General features: G+C 39.4%; 1 protein-coding gene across 1 annotated transcript in view; it reads left to right on the top strand.

Annotated features, from left to right (window-relative positions):
- mei-9 (DNA repair endonuclease XPF mei-9) overlaps window positions 1-20,972 on the top strand; it is a 739,294-nt gene that overhangs the window by 236,024 nt on the left and 482,298 nt on the right. Inside the window, exon 7 of the mRNA XM_071694005.1 lies at window positions 8,604-8,756. Within this exon, the coding sequence (XP_071550106.1) occupies window positions 8,604-8,756 (153 nt within the window). The remainder of the gene's footprint in view (window positions 1-8,603; window positions 8,757-20,972) is intronic.

Below are 20,972 nucleotides of genomic sequence, written 5' to 3'. Positions count from 1 at the left end.
TGGTTTCAGAAGTGGTAGAGGATGTGTGGATCAGGTGTTTGCTTTGAAGAATGTATGTGAGAAATACCTAGAGAAACAGATGGATTTGTATGTACCATTTATGGATCTGGAAAAAGCATATGATAGAGTTGGTAGAGATGATTTGTGGAAGGTCTTAAGAGTATATTTTGTGGGAAGTAAGTAGCTAGAAGAGAAAGCATATGATAAGAGTTGATAGAGATGCTTTGTGGAAGGTCTTAAGAGTATATTGTGTGGGAGGTAAGTTGCTAGAATCAGTGAAAAGTTTTTATCAAGGATATAAGGCATGTGTACGGGTAGGAAGAGAGGAAAGTGATTGGTTCCCAGTGAACGTCGGTTTGCGGCAGAGGTGTATGATGTCTCCATGGTTGTTTAATTAGTTTATGGATGGGGTTGTTAAGGAGGTGAATGCAAGAGTTTTGGAGAGAGCAGCAAGTTTGCAGTCTGTTGTGGATGAGAGGGCTTGGGAAGTGAGTCAGTTGTTCCGTGATGATACAGTGCTGGTGACTGATTTGAGTGAGAAACTGCAGAAACTGGTGACTGAGTTTGGTAAAGTTTGTGAAAGAAAAAAGCTGAAAGTAAATGTGAATAAGGGCATGGTTATTAGGATCAGTAGGTTTGAGGGACAAGTTAACTAGGATGTGAGACTGAATGGAGAAAAACTGTAGGAAGTGAAGTGTTTTAGGTATTTGGGAGTGGATTTAGTAGCGGATGGAATCTTGGAAGTGGAAGTGAGTCATAGGGTGGTGGAGGGGTGAAGGTTCTGGGAGCATTGAAGAATGTTTGGAAGGTGAGAATGTTGTCTCAGAGAACAAAAATGGGTGTGTTTGAAGGAATAGTGGTTCCAGCAATGTTAAATGGTTTTGAGGCATGGGCTATTGATAGTGCTTTGCAGAGGAGGGTGGATGTGTTGGAAATGAAACATTTGAGGACAATATGTGGTGGGAGGTGGTTTGATCGAGTAAGTAATCAAAGGGTAGGAGAGATGTGTGGTACTAAAAAGAGTGTAGGTGAGGGTGTATTGAAATGGTTTGTTCACTTGGAGAGAATTAGTGAGAAAAGATTGACAAAGAGGATATATGTCAGAGGTGGAAGGAAAGAGAAGTGGGAGATCAAATTTTTGATCTCCCACTTCTATTTTGAGCACTCACTCTTATCCCCTTTGCCTTTGTACAATGGCACTATGCACGCATTCCGCCAATCCTCAGGCACCTCACCATGAGTCATACATACATTAAATAACCTTACCAACCAGTCAACAATACAGTCACTCCCTTTTTTAATAAATTCCACTGCAATACCATCCAAACCTGCTGCCTTGCCGGCTTTCACCTTCCGCAAAGCTTTTACTACCTCTTCTCTGTTTACCAAATCATTTTCCCTAATCCTCTCACTTTGCACACCACCTCGACCAAAACACCCTATATCTGCCACTCTATCATCAAACACATTCAACAAACCTTCAAAATACTCACTCCATCTCCTTCTCACATCACCACTACTTGTTATCACCTCCCCATTAGCGCCCTTCAGTGAAGTTCCCATTTGCTCCCTTGTCTTACGCACTTTATTTACCTCCTTCCAGAACATCTTTTTATTCTCCCTAAAATTTAATGATACTGTCTCACCCCAACTCTCATTTGCCCTTTTTTTCACCTCTTGCACCTTTCTCTTGACCTCCTGTCTCTTTCTTTTATACATCTCCCACTCAATTGCATTTTTTCCCTGCAAAAATCGTCCAAATATATATATATATATATATATATATATATATATATATATATATATATATATATATATATATATATATATATAAGTGATTGGTTCTCAGTGAATGTAGGTTTGCGGCAGGGGTGTGTGATGTCTCCATGGTTGTTTAATTTGTTTATGGATGGGGTTGTTAGGGAGGTGAATGCAAGAGTTTTGGAAAGAGGGGCAAGTATGAAGTCTGTTGGGGATGAGAGAGCTTGGGAAGTGAGTCAGTTGTTGTTCGCTGATGATACAGCGCTGGTGGCTGATTCATGTGAGAAACTGCAGAAGCTGGTGACTGAGTTTGGTAAAGTGTGTGGAAGAAGAAAGTTAAGAGTAAATGTGAATAAGAGCAAGGTTATTAGGTACAGTAGGGTTGAGGGTCAAGTCAATTGGGAGGTGAGTTTGAATGGAGAAAAACTGGAGGAAGTGAAGTGTTTTAGATATCTGGGAGTGGATCTGGCAGCGGATGGAAACATGGAAGCGGAAGTGGATCATAGCGTGGGGGAGGGGGCGAAAATTCTGGGGGCCTTGAAGAATGTGTGGAAGTCGAAAACATTATCTCGGAAAGCAAAAATGGGTATGTTTGAAGGAATAGTGGTTCCAACAATGTTGTATGGTTGCGAGGCATGGGCTATGGATAGAGTTGTGCGCAGGAGGATGGATGTGCTGGAAATGAGATGTTTGAGGACAATGTGTGGTGTGAGGTGGTTTGATCGAGTGAGTAACGTAAGGGTAAGAGAGATGTGTGGAAATAAAAAGAGCATGGTTGAGAGAGCAGAAGAGGGTGTTTTGAAGTGGTTTGGGCACATGGAGAGAATGAGTGAGGAAAGATTGACCAAGAGGATATATGTGTCGGAGGTGGAGGGAACGAGGAGAAGAGGGAGACCAAATTGGAGGTGGAAAGATGGAGTGAAAAAGATTTTGTGTGATCGGGGCCTGAACATGCAGGAGGGTGAAAGGAGGGCAAGGAATAGAGTGAATTGGAGGGATGTGGTATACCGGGGTTGACGTGCTGTCAGTGGATTGAATCAAGGCATGTGAAGCGTCTGGGGTAAACCATAGAAAGCTGTGTAGGTATGTATATTTGCGTGTGTGGACGTATGTATATACATGTGTATGGGGGGGGGGTTGGGCCATTTCTTTTGTCTGTTTCCTTGCGCTACCTCGCAAACGCGGGAGACAGCGACAAAGTATAATAAAAAATAAATAATAAATATATATATATGTTGAATGTGTCTGATGACAGAGTGGCAGATATAGGGTGTTTGGGTCGAGGTGGTGTGCAAAGTGAGAGGGTTAGGGAAAATGATTTGGTAAACAGAGAAGAGGTAGTAAAAGCTTTGCGGAAGATGAAAGCCGGCAAGGCAGCAGGTTTGGATGGTATTGCAGTGGAATTTATTAAAAAAGGGGGTGACTGTATTGTTGACTGGTTGGTAAGGTTATTTAATGTATGTATGACTCATGGTGAGGTGCCTGAGGATTGGCGGAATGCGTGCATAGTGCCATTGTACAAAGGCAAAGGGGATAAGAGTGAGTGCTCAAATTACAGAGGTATAAGTTTGTTGAGTATTCCTGGTAAATTATATGGGAGGGTATTGATTGAGAGGGTGAAGGCAGGTACAGAGCATCAGATTGGGGAAGAGCAGTGTGGTTTCAGAAGTGGTAGAGGATGTGTGGATCAGGTGTTTGCTTTGAAGAATGTATGTGAGAAATACTTAGAAAAGCAAATGGATTTGTATGTAGCATTTATGGATCTGGAGAAGGCATATGATAGAGTTGATAGAGATGCTCTGTGGAAGGTATTAAGAATATATGGTGTGGGAGGAAGTTGTTAGAAGCAGTGAAAAGTTTTTATCGAGGATGTAAGGCATGTGTACGTGTAGGAAGAGAGGAAAGTGATTGGTTCTCAATGAATGTAGGTTTGCGGCAGGGGTGTGTGATGTCTCCATGGTTGTTTAATTTGTTTATGGATGGGGTTGTTAGGGAGGTAAATGCAAGAGTCTTGGAAAGAGGGGCAAGTATGAAGTCTGTTGGGGATGAGAGAGCTTGGGAAGTGAGTCAGTTGTTGTTCGCTGACGATACAGCGCTGGTGGCTGATTCATGTGAGAAACTGCAGAAGCTGGTGACGGAGTTTGGTAAAGTGTGTGGAAGAAGAAAGTTAAGAGTAAATGTGAATAAGAGCAAGGTTATTAGGTACAGTAGGGTTGAGGGTCAAGTCAATTGGGAGGTGAGTTTGAATGGAGAAAAACTGGAGGAAGTGAAGTGTTTTAGATATCTGGGAGTGGATCTGGCAGCAGATGGAACCATGGAAGCGGAAGTGGATCATAGGGTGGGGGAGGGGGCGAAAATTTTGGGAGCCTTGAAAAATGTGTGGAAGTCGAGAACATTATCTCGGAAAGCAAAAATGGTATGTTTGAAGGAATAGTGGTTCCAACAATGTTGTATGGTTGCGAGGCGTGGGCTATGGATAGAGTTGTGCGCAGGAGGATGGATGTGCTGGAAATGAGATGTTTGAGGACAATGTGTGGTGTGAGGTGGTTTGATCGAGTAAGTAACGTAAGGGTAAGAGAGATGTGTGGAAATAAAAAGAGCGTGGTTGAGAGAGCAGAAGAGGGTGTTTTGAAATGGTTTGGGCACATGGAGAGAATGAGTGAGGAAAGATTGACCAAGAGGATATATGTGTCGGAGGTGGAGGGAACGAGGAGAAGAGGGAGACCAAATTGGAGGTGGAAAGATGGAGTGAAGGTGGAAAGATGGAGTGAAAAGGATTTTGTGTGATCGGGGCCTGAACATGCAGGAGGGTGAAAGGAGGGCAAGGAATAGAGTGAATTGGAGCGATGTGGTATACAGGGGTTGACGTGCTGTCAGTGGATTGAATCAAGGCATGTGAAGCGTCCGGGGTAAACCATGGAAAGCTGTGTAGGTATGTATATTTGCGTGTGTGGACGTGTGTATGCACATGTGTATGGGGGGGGTTGGGCCATTTCTTTCGTCTGTTTCCTTGCGCTACCTCGCAAACCGCGGGAGACAGCGACGAGGTATAAAAAAAAAAAAAAAAAAAAAAATATATATATATATATATATATATATTATATATATATATATATATATATATATATATATATATATATATTTTACATATATACACGTATATATTCATACTTTTTGGCCTCATCTATTCCTGATGCCACTTCACCCTAAAAGAAATAGCACAAATGCATTAAAGAAAAGTAGGAAATGATAGTATTCTGTTTTTTTCCAAACACCTAGTTGCCACCTCCTGTGTCATCGAGGTAGCACATTGATATAGATGAAGTAAAGTAACATCTGCTTACGTCCATACATGAGCTTTCCTGTATATTGCACTGAAACCATAGCTCCCTATCCACAACCAGGCCCCTCAGACCTTTCCATGGTCTTTTTAATTCCATTCTTCCATCTCCAATTTGGTCTCTCCATTCTCCTTATTTCCTCCACTTATGACACATATATCCTTATCAAACTTTCCTCAGGCATTCTCTTCACATGTCCAGACCATTACAGCATCTCCTCTGCTCTCTCAACCACACTCTCTTTATTACTACATATCTCTCTTACCCTCTCAGTACTTACCTGATCGAACCATGTCATACCACATGTCCTCAAACATTTCATTTTCAACACATCCACCCTCCTTCACATACCTCTGTCTATAGCTCGTGCCTTGCAATTGTATAATGTTATTGGTACTACTGTTACTTCAAACATACTTTTTTTTGTCCTCCCAGGTAACGTTCTCTCTTTCCACACATTCTTCATAATTCTTAGAACCTTCACCCCCTCCCCCACCCTATTTGCTACCAAATCCACTCCCAGATATTTAAAGCACTTCGTTTTCTCCAATTTTTCTCCATTCAAGCTTACATCTCAACTAAATTGTCGATCAACCCTGCTAAATCTAATAACCTTGCTTTTACTTTCATTCAATCTCAACTTTTTTTCAGACATTCCTCAAAACTGTCACCAACTTTTGAAGTTTCTCACTCAAATCACCCATCAGTATTATATCATCAGCAGACAACAACTGACTAACTTCCTTGGCCCTCTCATCCCTACGGACTGCAGCTTGCCCCTCTCTCCAAGACTTTTGTGTGTACTTCCCTCACCACCCCATCCATAAACAAATTTAACATCCATGGTGAGATCACACACCCCAGATGCAAAGCAACCTTCACTAGGAACCATTCACTCTCCTCTCTTCCTGCTCATACACATGTCTTACAATCTTGATGAACACTTCTCACTGCTTCTAGCAGCTTACATCCCGCACCATATATTCTTAAGACCTTCCACAGAGCATCTTTGTCAGTCCTATTATATGCCTTCTCCAGATCCGTAAATGCCACATACATATCCATCTGCTTCTCTAAGCATTTCTCACACTCATTCTTTAAGGCAAACATTCGATCAACACATCCATTTCCACTTCAGAAACCACACTGCTCCTCCCCAGTCTGATGCTCTGTACATGCCTTCACCTTCTCTGTCAATACCCTCCTATACAACTTACAGGTACATTAAACAAACTTATAGCTCTATAGTTTGAGCACTTACCTTTATCCCTATTGTCCTTATAGAATTGCACTGTGCTTGCATTCCATCAATCTTCAGGCACTTCACCATGATCCATACATGCATTGAGTATCCTTACTAATCAGTTAACAACACAGTCAGCTCCTTTGTTAATATATTCAACTGTGCTACCATCTACTCCCACTGCCTTGCCGCATTTCATCTTCTGCACGGCTTTCAATACCTCTTCTCTCTTCACCAAATCAATCTCTATGACTCTTACTTCGTGTACCACCCCATTCAAAACACCCTAAATCTGCCACTCTGTCATCAGACACATTTAACTATCCCTCAAAGTACTCACTTCATCACCACCTGTTATCATTTATCCTTCCCCCCCTCACCAATGTTCCTATTTGTTCTCTTGTCTTTCATACATTATTTGCCTCCTTCTAAAGCATCTTTTTATTTTCCCTAAAGTTTAATGATACTTTCATTTGCCCTCATTTTCAAACTTTGCACCTTTCTCTTGACCTACTGCCACTTTCTCTTATATATGTCCCAATCGTTTGCACCCCTCCTCCTAAATACTGCCCAAACTCCTTTCTTTTCTATTTCACTAGCAACTTCTTCATTCCACTGCTCAGCACCTGTTCTAATCTGCCTACCTTCTGCTTTTCCACATGCATCTCTTGCACAGGCCAACACTGCTTCCCTAAATACATCCTGTTCCTCATCCACTCCCCACACTTCATGTACTGTCATGTTTTGCCATTCTTCACTCAATCTCTGCTGGGATTTCTTCACACAAATCTCCTTCTGGAGCTCACTTACTCTCACCACTCTCTTCTTCCTTACACTGTTTCATCTTTTTTTAAAACCTCTACAGATCTCCACTCTCACTTCCACAAGATGGTGATAAGACATCTCTCCAGCTGCCTCTCTCAGCACATTTACATCCAAAAGTCTCTTGTACATGTCTATCAGTTGGTACATAATCTGATAATGCCTATTGGCCATCTCTTCTCCTCACATATGTATCCTTATGTATATCCCTCTTTTTAAACCTTGTATTTCCAGTCACCAGTCTTTTTTCAGCACTTATCTCCGCATGCTCTTCACCATTTCCATTCATAACACTGAATACCCCATACCCTCACCTACCACATTACTTAGCATTGCATTTAAATCACCCTTCACTTTTACCCTGTCTTGTGTATCAAAACTGGTGACACACTTGCTTAGCTGCTCCCAAAACACTTTCCTCTCATGATCTTTCTTCTTATCATAGCCAGGTGCATAAGCAGGAATAATCACCCATCTCTTGCCATCTACTTTTAGTTTTACCTACATCACTCTAGAATTTACTTCTTTGCACTCTATCACACACTCCCACAACTTTTGCTTGAGGAGTAGTGCTACTCCTTCCTTAACTTATGCCATGTCACCAACATCTGCCTTTACTCCCAGCTTTGTCCATAAGACATTTCCAAAGCATTCTTCCCCTTTACCCTTGAACTTTGTGTCCCTCAGAGCCTGAACATCCAGGTTTCTTTCCTCAAACATACTACCTATCTCACCTATCCCCTCATCTTGGTTACATCCACATACGTTCAGACAACCCATTCTGAGTCTTCAAGGAGGAGAAGCATCACGCCCCTTGGCCTCTGTTTCCTCTTTAGAAATTGAAATACAAGAAGGAGAGGGTTTCTGGCACCCCAACTTTCACCCCCTTTAGTTGCATTTTTTGATACGCAGTGAATACAGAGGTAGAGTCTTTTCTCTCTTACCATGGGGATAGACAGACAGACATATATGTCTTTGATTGATTCTAATTTGTGTAATCTTCAGGCCTTACCTGTGATGTTATCATTTTTTATTTTCACCTCTTGTTTGGTGTAATGAGAGTGTGAAATGAATGAAAATACCCACTTCAAATTAATCCAATTTGATTTAGAGAAAAATGGTGTAGCATGATGATAAACTGCATGTACATTGATATTCATAATTAATGCGCACAATAGCATATGTTGTTGATTACTTTGCGTGTCTACTAGACAAATGGCACCACAGAAATTCAATAGAAGTGAGACTATATTGATAGAATTGATTATCTAGGTATTTTCCTACTTTATGTACAGCATGAATACCATGGTTGAGTGGAGGTGAGTATTCTTTATTCTTTAAATGTATTTATATTGCTCAAGATTTTCTAGCCTAATGCAATGTTTTTACATTTATAGATTGAATTGAAATTAATCAGTTCTTAATGTGATTCTCAGGCTGGATTTGTCAAAGCCCTAACAAATAACCCATTGTCATTCACGGCTGGATTTTGTCATGTGGAACGAGTTATGCGGAACCTGTTTGTCAAAAAATTGTATCTCTGGCCACGCTTCCATATGGACGTTAATGCTTGCCTTGAGCAGTGCAAGGTAAGCTCTTATGTGTTCTTTCAGAACAAGTTCTGATCAAGAAACATTTTCAAATAATTGTTTTAAGTCTGTACACTTCACATGTTGTTAGTTGTATGCACTGCCTCCACCCCTTACATTAAAGGGTGTATAATCAGCCCATAGGCCCATTAAAACAGATAATTCTGAAGTAATGACTTCTGTTTACAGAGAGATATGGGCAAGACACAGATTCCCTTACCATCTGGCTAACATCTGACAGCTGACAGCCATAATTATATACTTACTTTTGATTTCTGTTACATTAGTCATATACCAAACGCAGATGAAATTTATGAAAATATATTTATGATAGCAGAAATAAACATGGCTTTCTCGTAACATAAATGATAAAATTTATACTTGATACATTGATCCCTCTCAATCTCTCTCAATCTTACTTTACATTGCATCTCTTTGGCAAATATACTGGCCTCTTTTATATAACATAAGTGTTTGAAACGACAGATGTGTACAGATAACATTATAAATTTAAAAACAGCTTTGTATCGCATCCTTCCCTATGGCCATTTGTGATAGAGATAGACTTTTTCCCAGTTTGTATACAAATGCTTCCTATTACTTTCTCTTGTCTTTTACGCATGTTTTTTTCCTTCCATAATTTGTAATGTGAATTTTTTTTCATACATATTTGCCATTTCCCAGATTAGCGAGGTAGCATTGATAACAGAGGACTGAGCCTTGGAGAAAATATCTTCACTTGGCCCCCTTCTCTGTTCCTTCTTTTGGAAAATTAGAAAAAAAATTGGAGAGGAGGATAACCAGCCCCCACTCCCTCCCCTTTTAGTGTCATTTTACAACATGCAGGGAATATGTGGGAAGTGTACTTTTTTCCCTATCCCCACTCTAATAAACAAAATCCCTTATTATTTATTTTTTTTTTCATACTATTTGCTATTTCCCGCGTTCGAAAGGTAGCGTACAGAACAGAGGACAGAGCCTTTGAGGGAAATCCTCACTTGGGCCCCCTTCTCTGTTCCTTCTTTTGGAAAATTAAAAATGAGAGGGGAGGATTTCCAGCACCCCGCTCTAATAAACAAAATCCCTTATTATAACATACAATAATAAGACCCCTCAAAACAGTATAATGTATACTAGATAATGTAACTTAGAAAACTGAACAAATCATTCCTTAAGGAAAATTGAATAAGATATAATGGTTAACTAAAACTTATTGGTAAAGAAGGGATATAACTGTAACATCCCTCTCCCAAACGAGACATGAGTCAGCCACTAGTTGACTCATGATTAACTGGTATAAAAGACAGTACATCAGTTATAACATTATCCTTTCTTCTTATATGCTTAATAATCAAATTATAATCTTGTAACAAAAGACTCCATCTTGTTAGATGTTGGTCTACATTTTTTATCTTATGCAAAAATACAAGGGGATTGTGATCCATGAACACTTGGATCGGCCTACCCACTCCTCTCAAATAAGCATCAAAATGATTCAAATTTAAAATCAAGGTTAATGTTTCCTTTTCAATAGTACTGTAGTTTTTCTGAAAGGACAGAAACTTTTTTGAAAAATATCAAATTGGAAAATCAATATCATCTCTCTCCTGCATTAAGACTCCACCAACCCAGAATCACTTGCATCTATATACAGTTTAAGTGGTCTGTCATAATTTGGAGTATAAAGTATTGGTGTACATACAGTTATGTTTCAATTTCTTAAATGCCTCATCTAATTGATCGCTTAATACAAATTTGACTTTCTTTGACAATAAGTTGGTTAATGGTAAAGCACTGATTGAAAAATTCTTACAAATCCTATGATGATATCCAGCCATACCCAGAAATCTCAGTAATTCCTTCTTATTTGTAGGTGCTGGAAATTTTACAATACTTTCCACCTTAGCAGTGATTGGTTTGACACATCACTGACCAACAACATAACCTAGATATTCTACAGTTGCTCTAGTAGATTCACTCTTTACAAGGTTTACTGTTATATTTGCTTTGTCCAACCTATTAAACACTTCCCTCACTAAATCCTAATGTTCTTCCCAAGTTTTTTAATGCAATACTATATCATCTATATATACAGAACAGTCTTTAACATCACACAAAACTTGATGTACTAATCTTTGGAAAGTACTACCACTGTTTTTCATACCAAAGGACAACACTTTATACTGATACAAACCATCCATAGTTACAGATGTAGAAATTTCTTTTGCTCTTTCAGTCAAAGGTACTTCCCAATACCCTTTTAGTAAGTCTAACTTAGTTACAGATTTAGTTTCTCCTGTCAGATCAATACAAACATCCACTCTTGGAATCGGATACGAGTCAGCTTTAGTGATTTTATTTACCTTTCTAAAATCTGTACAAAATCTATATGAAACACCATCAGTTTTAATTATTAACACACAAGTGAACTCCAAGGACTATTACTTTTTTCAGTCAGATCATTGTCAAGCATAGACTGTACTTCTTTTCTCATTATCTCTCTCATTTTAGGATTCACTCTATATGGGTGCTGCTTTATAGGTGTTGCATCGTCAATTTTGACCTCATGCTGTAATATATCAGTTCTCTTAGGAACTTCAGAAAACAAACACCTAAAGTCATTCATTATTTGTATGATCTCATCTCATCTCTCAATTTCTAAATGATCAAGCTTCTTTTTTACACTATCTAACACATCCAAATTTTTTAACAATTTGTCTTCACATCTCTCCAACTTTACATTCTCACTTCCATCCACATCCTCTGCATCATCAGACATAACACATGCACAACGCACATTTGTAACCTCATCATCCTTTGCAGAATTTCTGTTAAGATGAGGCTTTATCATGTTTATGTGACACAATTGGCTTGGCTTGCATCTTTGTGGAGTATTTACAATGTAGTTCATATCATCCACTCTTTTTCCAATTACCCAGGGACCATAAAACCTTGCTCAGAGGATTTCCTGTCTGAGGCAATAATACCAACTCTCGATATCCTGGTTTGAACCCTCTGCTTCTAGATTTTTTTGTTATACCATACCATACCAAGAGGATATATGTGTCAGAGGTGGAGGGAATGAGGAGAAGTGGGAGACCAAATTGGAGGTGGAAAGATGGAGTGAAAAAGATTTTGAGTGATCGGGGCCTGAACATGCAGGAGGGTGAAAGGTGTGCAAGGAATTGAGTGAATTGGAACGATGTGGTATACCGGGGTCGACGTGCTGTCAATGGACTGAACCAGGGCATGTGAAGCGTCTGGGGTAAACCATAGAATGTTCTGTGGGGCCTGGATGTGGAAAGGGAGCTGTGGTTTCTGTGCATTATTACATGACAGCTAGAGACTGAGTGTGAACAAATGTGGCCTTTGTTGTCTTTTCCTAGCGCTATCTCACAGACATGAGGGGGGAGGGGGTTGTTATTTCATGTGTGGCAGGGTGGCGATGGGAATGAATAAAGGCAGACAGTATGAATTATGTACATGTGTATATATGTATATGTCTGTGTGTATATATATGTATACATTGAGATATTTAGGTATGTATATTTGCGTGTGTGGACGTGTATGTATATACATGTGTATGTGGGTGGGTTGGGCCATTCTTTCGTCTGTTTCCTTGCACTACCTCACTAACGCGGGAGACAGTGATGAAGCAAAATAAAATAATAAATAAATACCATACCTTCGAATCTTCTTGACACCCTTTCAAATTTTCTGCAGCAATCTCTCGAGCCCTACACAGTCTGCTTTTAAAATCTCATACATACTTCAATGATCCATGAGAATTACTCTTTCCTAACCATTTCTCTTTCAACATACTCATTGGACCTCTTATTTCATGGCCATACACTAACTCAAATGGACTAAAACCTGTAGACTCGTGTACTGAATCTCTAATGGCAAACATTGCTAAAGGCAGACCTTCATTCCAGTCTACTGACAATTCCTCACAATACATTTTCAAAGTATTTTTCAGAGTCTGATGGAATCTCTCCACAACTCTTTAGCTTTGTGGGTGATAAGCACTTGACATCTTATATGTTATATGTAATCCCTTTAATATTTTTTGGAACATTCCTGAAGTGAAATTACTTCCTTGGTCTGACTTTAATTTCAGGCATACCCACCCAGGAGAAATATTTCACAAACTCTTACAATATTTTTAGAATGTATGCTACGTAATGGTACTGCTTCTGGAAATCTGGTAGATGCACACATTATTGTCAATGAATACTGATTTTCTTTGAGTGTTTTAGTTAGAGGACCTAAACAATCAATTGCAATTTTGCTAAAAGGTTTACAAAAAGCAGGAATAGGCTGCAGTGCTGCTGACTGTATAGTCTGGTTGGGTTTACTTCTCTGATGTACTTCAAAAGTCTTACAATACTGGGATACATCTCTCTTCATATTTAGCTAATAAAGATTAGTTATTAATCTATCATTTGTCTTCGTAACTCCCAAATGTCCAGACAAACAAGAGCTATGAACAATAACATGTACCTTATAATTCTTTGGAACAACAATCTGCTTTCTGACCTCCCAGTGATCAGATGCTGGAACATGAGCAGGCCTCCATTTTTTCATTAACACACCATTTTGTACATAAAATCCAACTGGTACATCACTCTCTTTCCCATTTCTAGCAGCTTCACTCCAATGTTCTTTCAAACTCTCATCACCCTTCTGTAATTCTGTAACTTTGTCAACTCTTCCTTGTTCACAACAAAATTTGGAAATACATGAATTTTTGATTCCACCATGCTCTTCTCATTTCCAATTTCTTCTGAATTATTTATAGTTACAGACTCTTCATTAGATACTTTACCTAAATCATATTCAACTTCTTCTCTTTTTAACATCGAGTTGGTCACAGCACAAGCTGGATAAACACTGTACTTTACTATCAGTCTGATTCTCTACAGTTTTATCTGTCATCCAGTTCACCTTTACAATAGTCTCTACATCTAATGGATTATGCTCATAATAGCCTCTGGAACTAATTTGTCAGTCAAATTATTCCCCAATAGCATGTGTACTCCAGGCATAGGAAATCCCTCACATATCCCAACCTTTACATGGCCACTCACAAATCCACTCTCAAGATTTATGTAATGTAATGGGATAGGCTTACCTAACCGTAACCCTTTTACATTTATTTTTTCCCCAGAGTAAGACTCCTTTGTCCACTCTAATTCAGAATTAAACTGACTTGCTCCAGTATCTCTCAATATAAAGATTTTCTTCTCAAGATTACCTTTAATTCCAACCTTTCCTTCAGTAATATATGGCTCATAAATTACACATTTTCATTTATTCACATTATACTCATTACTTCTTACCTCACTAATATCATTCTTCTTTTCCCAAGCAACATTTAATCCAATAGTCTTTGGTGATTTTTGACGCTGATATTTACCGTGACCAAATTCTCCACATCCCAGACATTTCTTTGATGGTCACTCCTGTCTACTAACATAAGGGTTATGAGTAAACTGAGATCTTCAATACCAGTATTGTGCATGTCTTTGGAATCTGCATCCTGTACTGTTTTGTGGCCCATAGTTATGTGAACTTTCCCCAAAATGATGTTGGCTAGGCTGTTGAACATTTGAATAGTGTGGATATTTATAAGGTTTGTCATAATTCTGCCCATTACTGTGTCTTATCATATTTTGTTTCCTTGTTATTTCTTTCTGACAATATTTGCTATCTAATTCTAACTGGTTGGCCATCCTGGCTGCTTCTGTCACATTTTTCACTCCACTCTTGCATATTTCATAATATATTTCAGGTTGTAACCCACTTTTGAACTGTTCCAACAGGATTAGTTATCTCTGCTCTTCCATTGTCTCTACTTTTTCAAATTTTCACCACCTATCAAATGTCATTCCACATTCTCTAGCCATCTCCAGATGAGTTCGTCCACTAATTTTTTTGACATCCCTAAACCTCCTCTTGTATGCCTCTGTGTCCATTTCCACAGTTTTTGATACTGCTTCCTTAACGGCCTTATAATCTACTGATTCCATTAAACTAAGATATGCATATGCCTCTCTAGCCTTACTCTTAAATTTACTCTGCACCAACATAGCCCAGTCAATTTCATCCTATTCTTTAATAGTTGCAAAATTTTCAAAGTTGAATAAAGAAGTCCTCAGCTTCTATAAACTCAGGTAACTGACTTACACTATCTTCTTTATCTCCAATTCTTCTTGCACTTTTCCTCTCCTCTATTCCTAATTGTTTAAGTCTTACTTCTTTAACAGCCTGTATTCTCTCTTTTTCTGCCTCTGGTTTCTCTTAAGTTCAATTTCTAACTTTAATCTCTCTATGACCATTTTATTTTACTTATCTGTCCCTCACTATCTTGAGGTTCCTTCAATATTGATAAGAACACCAGCTGATCAATTAAGTCTCTCTGCATGTCACTTGTGACCTGGTTCCGTTCATCTTGATTACACTGGTACAGAAAATGTATATTCTGGGTTTCAGTAAACTTCTTAATGTTATCTGCCATGTTTGAACATTGTATTTACAAGTATATTTCAAGAGAGCACAGTAGAGTACTAACCCACAACACTTAGGTTTCAGCTTGAATTACATGGTTTCAGAATTTCAGCTCCCTGGGCTGTAAGTTTTCACATATTCAAATCCTGGACAGCAGGTTTCACAGTTCAAAATCCCAGAAATTGAGGGGTGTATTATCAGCCCATATGCCCATTAAGACAGATGACTCTGAAGTAATGACTTCTGTTAACAGAGATATGGGCTAGACACTGATACCCATACTATCTGGCTAACATCTCTTGACAGCTGATGGCCATAATTATATATCTACTTTTGATTCTTGTTACTTTGGTCAAATACCAAACACTGATAAAGATTTATAGAAATATATTGATGATGAAAATAAACATGGCCCTCACATAACACAATGCAATTTATACTTGATACATTGATCTCTCTCTATCTTACTTTACTTTACATCTCTTTGGCAAATATACAGGCCTCAGGTATATAACATAAGTGTTTGAAATGACTTGAGATGTGTACAGATTACATTGTAAATTTACCAACAGCTTTGTATCACATCCTTCCCTATTGCCATTCATGAGGGAGATAGACTTTTTCCAGTTTGTATGCAAATGGTTCTTATCACTTTCTCTTGTCTCTTACAAATGTTTTGTCCTTCCATTATTTGTAATAAGTGAAAATGATAAGTGAAAATATCCCTGGGGATAGGGGAGAAAGAATACTTCCCATGTATTCCCTGCGTGTCGTACAAGGCGACTAAAAGGGACGGGAACAGGGGGCTGGAAATCCTCCCCTCTCATTTTTTTTTTTTTTTTGATTTTCCAAAAGAAGGAACAGAGAAGGGGGCCAGGTGAGGATATTCCCTCAAAGGCCCAGTCCTCTGTTCTTAATGCTACCTCGCTAATGTGGGAAATGGCGAATAGTATGAAAGAAAGAATTTACTTTTAATTTGTTTACACTCTAATAAACAAAAGCTCTTATTATAACATACTGTAATAAGACCCTCAAAACAATATAATGCAAATTGGACAATGTACCTTAGAAAACTGAACATCTTGTTCCTAAAAGAAAACTGAATAAGATATAATGGATAACTAAAACAATTATTGGTAAAGAAGGGAGATAAGTCTAACATGTGCTTTGAATGGGTGAATTTGACACACAAGTTGCTAAGTGTGCATGACACTTTTATTTTATCTATTCATTTATTTTATTTTGCTTTGTCACTGTCTCCCGCGTTAGCGAGGTAGCACAAGGAAACAGACGAAAGAATGGCCCAACCCACCCATATACACATGTATATACATACAAGTCCACACACGCACATATACATACCTATACATCTCAACGTATACATATATATACACACACAGACATATACATATATACACATGAACATAATTCATACTGTCTGCCTTTATTCATTCCCATCGCCACCCCGCCACACATGAAATAACAACCCCCTCCCCCCTCATGTATGCGAGGTAGTGCTAGGAAAAGACAGCAAAGGCCACATTCATTCACATTCAGTCTCTAGCTGTCATGTAATAATGCACTGAAACCACAGCTCCCTTTCCACATCCAGGCCCCACAGTACTTTCCAAGGTTTACCCCAGATGCTACACATGCCCTGGTTCAATCCGTTAACAGCACGTCGACCCTGGTATACCACATCGTTCCTATTCACTCTATTCCTTGCACGCCTTTCACCCCCTGCATGTTCAGGCCCTGATCACTCAAAATCTTTTTCACTCAAGCTTTCCACCTCCAATTTAGTCTCCCACTTCTCATTCCCTCCACCTCTGAAACATATATTCTCTTGGTCAATCTTTCCTCACTCATCCTCTCCATGTGACCAAACCATTTCAACACACCCTCTTCTGCTCTCTCAACCACACTCTTTCTGTTACCACACATCTCTCTTACCCTATTAATATTTACTCAATCAAACCACCTCAAACCACATATTGTCCTCAAACATCTCATTTCCAGCACACCCACCCTCCTCCTCACAACTCTATCTATAGCCCATGCCTCGCAACTATGTAACATTGTTGGAACCACTATTCCTTCAAACATACCCATTTTTGCTTTCCGAGATAATGTTCTCGACTTCCACACATTCTTCAACGCTCCCAGAACTTTCGCCCCCTTCCCCACCCTATGATTCATTTCCGCTTCCATGGTTCCATCCACTGCCAAATCCACTCCCAGACATCTAAAGCACTTCACTTCCTTCAGTTTCTCTCCATTCAAACTTACCTCCCAATTGACTTGTCCCTCAACCCTACTGTACCTAATAACCTTGCTCTTATTCACATTTACTCTCAGCTTTCTTCTTTCGCCCACTTTACCAAACTCAGTCACCAGCTTCTGCAGTTTCTCACATGAATCAGCCACCAGCGCTGTATCATCAGCGAACAACAACTGACTCACTTCCCAAGCTCTCTCATCCCCAACAGACTTCATACTTGCCCCCTCTTTCCAAGACTCTTGCATTATTGGATTACGTTATTGGATTACGTGTTAATTGACAGGCGTGCGAAAGAGAGACTTTTGGATGTCAATGTGCTGAGAGGTGCAACTGGAGGGATGTCTGATCATTATCTTGTGGAGGCTAAGGTGAAGATTAGTATGGGTTTTCAGAAAAGAAGAGTGAATGTTGGGGTGAAGAAGGTGGTGAGAGTAAGTGAGCTTGGGAAGGAGACCTGTGTGAGGAAGTATCAGGAGAGACTGTGTACAGAATGGAAAAAGGTGAGAACAATGGAAGTAAGGGGAGTGGGGGAGGAATGGGATGTATTTAGGGAATCAGTGATGGATTGCGCAAAAGATGCTTGTGGCATGAGAAGAGTGGGAGGTGGGCTGTTTAGAAAGGGTAGTGAGTGGTGGGATGAAGAAGTAAGAGTATTAGTGAAAGAGAAGAGGGAGGCATTTGGACGATTTTTGCAGGGAAAAAATGCAATTGAGTGGGAGAAGTATAAAAGAAAGAGACAAGAGGTCAAGAGAAAGGTGCAAGAGGTGAAAAAAAGGGCAAATGAGAGTTGGGGTGAGAGACTATCAGTAAATTTTAGGGAGAATAAAAAGATGTTCTGGAAGGAGGTAAATAGGGTGCGTAAGACAAGGGAGCAAATGGGAACATCAGTGAAGGGCGTAAATGGGGAGGTGATAACAAGTAGTGGTGATGTGAGAAGGAGATGGAATGAGTATTTTGAAGGTTTGTTGAATGTGTCTGATGACAGAGTGGCAGATATAGGGTGTTTTGGTCGAGGTGGTGTGCAAAGTGCGAGGGTTAGGGAAAATGATTTGGTAAACAGAGAAGAGGTAGTAAAAGCTTTGCGGAAGATGAAAGCCGGCAAGGCAGCAGGTTTGGATGGTATTGCAGTGGAATTTATAAAAAAAGGGGGTGACTGTATTGTTGACTGGTTGGTAAGGTTATTTAATGTATGTATGACTCATGGTGAGGTGCCTGAGGATTGGCGGAATGCGTGCATAGTGCCATTGTACAAAGGCAAAGGGGATAAGAGTGAGTGCTCAAATTACAGAGGTATAAGTTTGTTGAGTATTCCTGGTAAATTATATGGGAGGGTATTGATTGAGAGGGTGAAGGCATGTACAGAGCATCAGATTGGGGAAGAGCAGTGTGGTTTCAGAAGTGGTAGAGGATGTGTGGATCAGGTGTTTGCTTTGAAGAATGTATGTGAGAAATACTTAGAAAAGCAAATGGATTTGTATGTAGCATTTATGGATCTGGAGAAGGCATATGATAGAGTTGATAGAGATGCTCTGTGGAAGGTATTAAGAATATATGGTGTGGGAGGCAAGTTGTTAGAAGCAGTGAAAAGTTTTTATCGAGGATGTAGGGCATGTGTACGTGTAGGAAGAGAGGAAAGTGATTGGTTCTCAGTGAATGTAGGTTTGCGGCAGGGGTGTGTGATGTCTCCATGGTTGTTTAATTTGTTTATGGATGGGGTTGTTAGGGAGGCACTTTTATACTGATGGATATTCTTAAGTGTTAATTATATATATATCTATATCTCTAATACCTGTTCCCTTCAGGAACTCCTGTCAAAGGGGTGGCCATAGTGAAAGAGTCTCAGCATATGCCTGTCCTCTCATGCCTCCTCCACATACATCGTTCCACAGATTCTTTCACTCATTTCTTTCCCTTTGGTACTTTTTCCATTCTACTTCCCCATGTCTCAGGTGTTCTTCCTCTCACACTATTTTAACTTTATTTAATTACATTCTTTCCACATGTCCAAATCACCTCAAAATATTGCATTTCACTCACTTGCCCACTCTGCAATTCATTCCTTTGGCATTCCCTGCCATACCAAATTTCAAATACACCCCCTAATTACTTTCTGCATTTCATATAGTCCTACTTCATAGAAATGGTAGTTACACTAAGCTTCATAAGCATGATGGGTTCTCATGACTAATTTGGATTGAAAAGTGACACAATTATATTATTAGATACATTATGCATAACCAGGTATGCCCATTACATGGTTTTATTGGTAAGAATACTTGATATTGTTAGCTTTGTAGATGCATTTGACTTGCTTAGTTTCATGGCATATTGATACTTAAACTGCTTAATAGATTCACGTTTTTCATGTTTATGGGTATGCCTGGCTTAAGTTTGTAGGGTTGATTCACTCTGGTTGATGAATATGTGTGACATTTTTGTATCAAAGATTTTGTACCAAGCTAGGAAAAGGTTTCTATAGATGCAGGTAATATTAGTGCACTTTAATTAGTTGCTAGGTAGTAGTTCGTAAGTAGTCAATGACCATGGAGATACAGTATCAGTCCCACTTGCCTGAGTATCAGGAGGATTAGTGATGCATATGTAATGAGCCAACACTTCAATGGTTGTCAAGATGCACTTCTTTGACCCAGGGGGCTGTCTTTTCTTTATGCTTCACCCACATGTGGACTACTGGCATTCTGTCCACAGACATACAATCTCTTCTTGTCATACATAACACTTGACAACACTTAACTCACATAGCTCATTCTTCAGTACTCTGGATTTATCTGCGATAAGCATTGTGTGTTAGCCCTGCCTTTTCGCAAAATGTTTGGAACAGTAGATTGAAGTAGTAGGTAAGAGCATCAAGGCAGGAACATTAGGTAGAAGTAGTAGGTAGGAACATTTGGCTGGAGCATTAGATAGAAGTAGTCACTTGGAACATGAGGTAGGAGCCTCTGCAAAGAGCACTAGAGTTGCCCTCTGCCAGTGGCCTGTCAAGGTTGAGACACTAAAGGCAAAGAAGCAGCTTTAGGTATGGAGACTATTACTGTGACCACCCCTTCGGAGGAGTTCCAGCAGGGAACAAATATCAGATATAGATAGAAAGATGGAATTGATTAGTTATATGATATGTTATGATATTATTAGTCTTGTTTGTAGCACAAGCATCATTACATGGTCAAACAGACCCAAGGGGGGAGGGGTATTCCTCCTCTATCTTTGCTAACATTGCTACCAAAGAAGGATAAGCTGTAGACATTGTCTGTGTGAATCAGTATGTTGTTAATCCTCAGAACACAGACCATTAAACTTGTATCTTGATATCACACCTTAGGACAGAAACAAATTTAACTGCAAATATAAGATAATGGTCATTTCATTGATACATACTCTACATGAGTTTCATAGATACATAGACA

This window comes from Panulirus ornatus, chromosome 4 (genome assembly GCF_036320965.1).
Source record: "Panulirus ornatus isolate Po-2019 chromosome 4, ASM3632096v1, whole genome shotgun sequence".
Taxonomy (NCBI): domain Eukaryota; kingdom Metazoa; phylum Arthropoda; class Malacostraca; order Decapoda; family Palinuridae; genus Panulirus; species Panulirus ornatus.
This window is presented reverse-complemented; position numbering and strand designations above follow the sequence as displayed.